Source organism: Morone saxatilis, unplaced genomic scaffold, assembly GCF_004916995.1.
Source record: "Morone saxatilis isolate NCDOM2014 unplaced genomic scaffold, NCSU_SB_2.0 Contig6, whole genome shotgun sequence".
In the NCBI taxonomy this organism is placed as follows: domain Eukaryota; kingdom Metazoa; phylum Chordata; class Actinopteri; family Moronidae; genus Morone; species Morone saxatilis.
The window spans coordinates 6,664,174-6,669,885 of record NW_023340206.1 but is presented as its reverse complement, the minus strand read 5'-3'; the positions used below and the strand labels follow the sequence as shown (position 1 = coordinate 6,669,885).

The following is a 5,712-nucleotide window of genomic DNA, read 5'->3' as shown; positions in this document are numbered from 1 at the left end:
CCTGTATCTCCCAATATGTCAAACTATTACTTTTGTGTTTTTTTTCCTTTAATAATTTATATATCATTTACAATTCAATCATTTCTTTCAACTTGCTGTAAAACTTTAACTAAGACTGAGGTTCAATCTGCTCAGGCCCCATCTACATGCGTCTGGACACCCATCGAGACGGCCTTCACCCCTTCCAGATCACCAGGGCGTGGAAGGAGGTGACCGACGGAGTGGACGCTGTCTTTTCCTACACTGACAAAATGTACTTGATTAAGGTAAACCTTTAAGTAACCAATCAAAGTTATTGATTTCATGAGAAAACTTTGGTAGCAGTGTTAAAACTAAGATCCCTCCTGTTCTGCCAAACCCCTGCAGCATGATCAGGTTTACATCTATAAAGAAGCGGTTCACTACACCCTGATCGAAGGTTACCCTAAGACCGTGAAGGAGGAGCTCGGCGTTGAAGGACATGTGGACGCTGCTTTTGTGTGTCCCAAGGACAACACAGTTCATATAATCCAAGGTGAATTTACAGAGTGCTTAATTTTTAGGTTTAACCTGTTTTTTAATATTCATAAAGCTCTAAGCAGAAAAGCTTTGTGTTTGTGATTTAACAAACATGTTATTTCTTCCAACAGGACAGAGGATTCGTAATGTTGACCTGACCGCCACGCCCAGGGCCGTGACCCAAGATCGGCCCTTGCCCTTGGATGGCATCGACGCTGCTCTGTGTGGCGCAGATGGAATTAATTTGTTCAAGGGCTCCCAGTATTACCACTATGATAGCCCCATGATACTGGCTTTGGGCAGAATTGCCCCTTTGCCCGAGAACATCACCTCAGCAATGATGGGATGTGAGGATTAGGAGACAGGGATGGGAGAATATTTAACATTCATCTGTTTATGTTTGGTGAATAAAAAGTGGCAAAACTGCACATCTGGAGTTGTTTTGTTCATTTTCAGTGATTATCATGAAGACAGCGGTGTGATATAACAAAGCAATGATCTGCTGGTTCACCCTGTGTACAAAATCCAGAGGGAACTTATTAAGTAATGTGAGAGTTCGGCCACTAGAGGACCTACTGTACAAATGAATGTGTTACACTAGAAATAATAAGAGGGAGTCAGATTGACTCGAACATGAAACAGCTGCATTAAGAGTCTTAATACAGACTGTGAATGTATCAACATCTTTATAATAACATGAAGAAGCAGCCATTTTTCACAAGCTTCCTCCCGATCAGGTCTTTTTCTAAAGGCTTCCAGATCATCAAAGTGCCAGTTTAAACCAGGAAGTCTGCACCCTGATGGGACTCTTCCCCTGATGTTACAACAAAGGGACACTTAAGTGGTCTAAATGCCTCTTTTGTAAACATGTTCTCTCCAAGAGCCTTTCTTGGTCAGCCTCCCGCTTCTCTGAAGTGCTGCTCTAGTGTGAAAATGATGCTTAAAAACATTAACCCTCACCCCAACACGGTACATAGTAGACATCCCCTCTAAAACCTTTCCCTGCTTTTACTCAGGCTACATTCACACTGCAGACCTTAGCGCTCAATTCTGATCTGATTTGTTCACAATATTTGATCAGTGTGGCCCACATCAGGTTCTAGTCCTGATGGTGAATGTCGCTCTAGAGTGACGTAAAAGTCTGCACGTCGCTCTGCAAAAGATCAGACCTGGATCTGATTTGGACCATGTACAAAAGTGGCCCAAATCTGAATTAGAAAGATCAGATTTGATGTGATTTGTGCTGTTCACACACATAGCCTTGGAGAGTCTGGAGAGACAGCACAACCCCCATACAGACAGACTGACAGCACTATAAATAATGCTCGTAACATAATTTACACAGCCACCAATGAGCTTGTCCAGTTGTGAGCATATTGCAGCTTTTCTGTATTTTTTTTTAATGAGTTTTTAATGATTTCCAGCAGAGAGGTACAGGTGTAGATGCAACCTCAGTAGAAGGTTTTCAAGCAGGTGTGAAGCTCTACATCGCTGGCCTTAATTTAGAGAAATTTCTAGCGGCCAAAACTTGATTTCTTGCGAGAAAGACAGTCCGGATCAGAACTTGACACAGACATGTTTTCCACAAAAATCAAGGTCGACCTTGTTATCAGGAGTGCTGCTTTAAACAGAAGAGACTTCATAGTTGAGCAGACGTGACAACTGAGAGTGAAACACTTGTCCAGCTGAGCCACAAAAAGAATTCCAGACAGATTTGCTCCCAATTAAAGCTAAATTTTTATATTTGATGAATGGGACTTTGACTGTTTTAAACCAAGAAAGCATTCAGGAATGAGGCAAATATTTAGGCTGAGGCTATTTAGTATATTGTTTTATTGTCATCTGTAATCAATTTAATTGGAATTTTGTTTTTTATGGCAAGTTCAACATAAGTAAGACATTTGTGTAATATTCTCTGCAACTTTAAAGTCAAGTTGTCCATTCCAACCCACCAGAAATGTCAAGAAAAGGTGCGTATTTCATTTAAGGCCTGGTCTGTCAACACTCCAGTATTTGTGTACAGTATAAACATACAGTATAAACGGTCCACGCTCATATTGGACTATACGGACACGTACGCAGCAGCCTGCAAGAGTCCAGAGATCGGCATGGCATTAGCAGGCATTCAAGGCCTTTTCACTCCCTGGAGAGGTTTTTGTTCAGCCAAAATCCCTGGGACTTTCAGCATGCATAAAGGAAGTGCTGGCCTCAGCACAGCTTAATGGGGGCGAGGCCCTGAGGACACACACACACAAACACACACACACACACACACACACTGGAACACACATGCATGTGCACATAGAAGCACCACTGCACATACACACATGCATAGCAGACAGTACGGACTGTTTTCATCACACACACAGAGCTATCAGCTATCAAGTCATATTAATCAGTGAAATAAATACAAATAAATAACTTCTTTTATTTATTATTTGTTTTGCTGAAAAACGAGCCAGTCAGCAGTGTGTTAGTGGCGTAAGGTCAGAGAGAGTGTATGGTGGCTGGTAGGGACAAAAGTTTGAGGTGAATGAAAAATAAAAGAGATTACATGCAGATGTTGAATTGTTCACTCACAGGAGATATTAGATATATTATTAGATCTTTACTGTAAATGTTTAGTTTTCAGCTGGTTTTTACACATCTCTTGAAATAATTCCATCATGATTTAATAGTACAGTAGTATGGTGTCCCTGGAGGATCAAATACAAAGTGTGCTAAGCTGATATTAGCTAAAGGTAGGCAAAGGTGTCTGAAATGGGAAGGATTTATCCTCTGGGGAGCATGAATCTGACTTTAATTCCAATCCATGGATTAGATTGTGATTCTTCTACAAGTAGAAATATTGGCCTGACAGTTGCACTACAGGAAAGATAAACGGCCCATTATTCAAAACCACCAATAGTCTGGAGATAAAATGTCCCATTGGACCAAAAGCCCATTTGTCCGGCAGTCTGTTACCCAGAAAACAAACCCAATATTCTGAAAATACACACCGTGCACCATGATAGTGTCACGTTTTGCCCCACCTAGACGTGGAAACCGGTGTATTACACGCTTTAGCATGATACGATACCTGGTTGGTATTTCTGGAGCAATGGGCCTTCAGAGCAGTGGGCATTTGTTTTCAGGAAAATGGGACTATTGGGGTTTTGGATTAATGGGCAGTCGGAACAATGGGCTGTCCCCCGAGGTCACAGGGTCACCAAAAACATCCATTCTCCAGGGATCATGATCATCTCCAGCAAACTTCATCATAATCCAGCCATTTGTTTTCACTATCTTGATTTAAGGTGGAACTAATGTTGAATAAACTGGCAGACGCCACCATGTTTAGATCCACTAGTAATGCTTGGAATGTAACACTGTAACACCCTTCCTTTCAGACAAAAGAAGAAACTGTTGATATTACCAGTTAGCGGATTTTATTATTATATTAACATTAACCAACACTATGAAAATTTGTTAAAAATCTGTCTCCAGCTGACCTTTTTATGTTCCCTCCCTACTGTTGACAGAGTAAATCATTGATAGCTATCATACTGTGCAAACCCAGCGCTGTGAAACTGGTCTTGGACATGCAACACTAAGGTTAGATTTATTCTTTACTGTACTGTTTGAATGTGAAAAGGCTTTGAGAATGAGGACTTACTGGTGAGTTCGGCCATTGGGGCGAATCCAGTACAGAACAGGACTAAGCCACTAACGTTATCCTAAACTCTGATATTGTTAGCCTCCATGAGTAACCGACTTCCATCCTAAATGGAGCATAGATAGCTTGGATTTTAAGTTTAAATCTATCCAAACGCGATAAATACTAGGTGCTAGACCAAAGCACATGTAAAAAACAGACAAATAGAGCCTGCACACTAGACAATGGCTCTATGAACATTTATTGATATTCACAGTGCGAGGATGGAAAGCTTGACAGGGGTAGCAACAGTAACTAAGGAGGGCGGGGCTCAGTGAACGTCATCTGTGTCCACTGTTTCTGCAAATTCAGTTTCATCAAATGGTTTTTAGTTTCTGAAGCCCAGATGGAAGATAAATAATCCCAAAAAGAAAACACTTACAATGACAAGAAAACAGGTATGGTACAAAAAGTTTATTCAGTAACAGTTCTGTAAACATCTGAGGTAAATGAACATTTACATCAACTTGTTCTTTAACAAAAGGTTCAGACGCAAAGGCACTTCTCTTCAAAGACAGTCATTTTACAACAGGAGTCACAGCAGGGGTTGTTCTTCATTTCTAACATGTGGGAGTCTGAGTCCCTGCTGGTCGGGGGGGGCGCCATGAAAATCCCATCACGCAAACCTCCGTTTTCCACTGCGGGATTTTTTATTTCAAGGCACATCCATGGTGTAAAAGTTGGAGTAGCCAAAAGTCTCTCAATCCATATTCAGGACAGAAAAAAACAATCACTTTAGATTCATATTTCTTGTCCATTCCAAGTCTAATTTGATAGTGTTATTTCCATAAATAAACAAAAATATGTTAATACTCCTCCAAGGACACCCTTTTTCTTTTCTATTTATAAAATCTTCATATCCTCATAACAGTGGTCTCTAACTATCTAACTGTGCAAATCTTTATCTACATATCAAAGGTACTAAGAACAGCTTGGAACAACAAGGTTATGAAAAACAGTTCAGCAATAGAAATAAGTAAAATGAACCTTGTTTCAACAATCTTTTAGAGACAAAGCTCAACATTATGTCTTTTTTTAGTTCCCAGATTCATAAAAGGGTTCAAACTGATCTTGTGGTTGTTGGGGTAAGGGGCGAAGTTCCCACACAAAGCTCTCATGTGTTGTGATATCTTTGGCACAGGTATCTTTGGTTTGTTGGATATCTTTGGTTAAATCTCACACATCACAGCTATTAACATCTTCTCTGAAGGGCTTCAGCTGCCGTCGTGTGCTGAAGTTGTTTATTGGCACCTAAGTTTGACATGTAAACATTCGACAGAGTAAACAAACAGCATAGATCCAGGCTTAGGGATCAGCCTAGCATACATTTGTAGCTAATGTACCAGATTTTTAAAGTGCCTTTTACTGCATCTCACCTCTTATTTGTTACCTCATGTTTCATTTGGTTTATAGAAGTTAAATGGTTGCATTCATGACAAGTTGGAAATCTAAATATGCACCTTGACACGCCAAGCTCAAGTCACTAAGCTACAGCTACTTTACTGTAAATGAAGCCTTCA

At 40.4% G+C, this 5,712-nt stretch overlaps 1 protein-coding gene across 1 annotated transcript in view; it reads left to right on the top strand.

Annotated features, from left to right (window-relative positions):
- The window catches only part of hpxb (hemopexin b), a 4,854-nt gene extending 3,934 nt beyond the window's left edge, over positions 1 to 920 (top strand). The window contains exons 8-10 of the mRNA XM_035677787.1: positions 136 to 266; positions 367 to 514; positions 630 to 920. Of these exons, the coding sequence (XP_035533680.1) occupies positions 136 to 266; positions 367 to 514; positions 630 to 856 (506 nt within the window). The 3' untranslated portion in view covers positions 857 to 920. The remainder of the gene's footprint in view (positions 1 to 135; positions 267 to 366; positions 515 to 629) is intronic.
- The last annotated feature ends 4,792 nt before the right edge of the window (positions 921 to 5,712 follow it).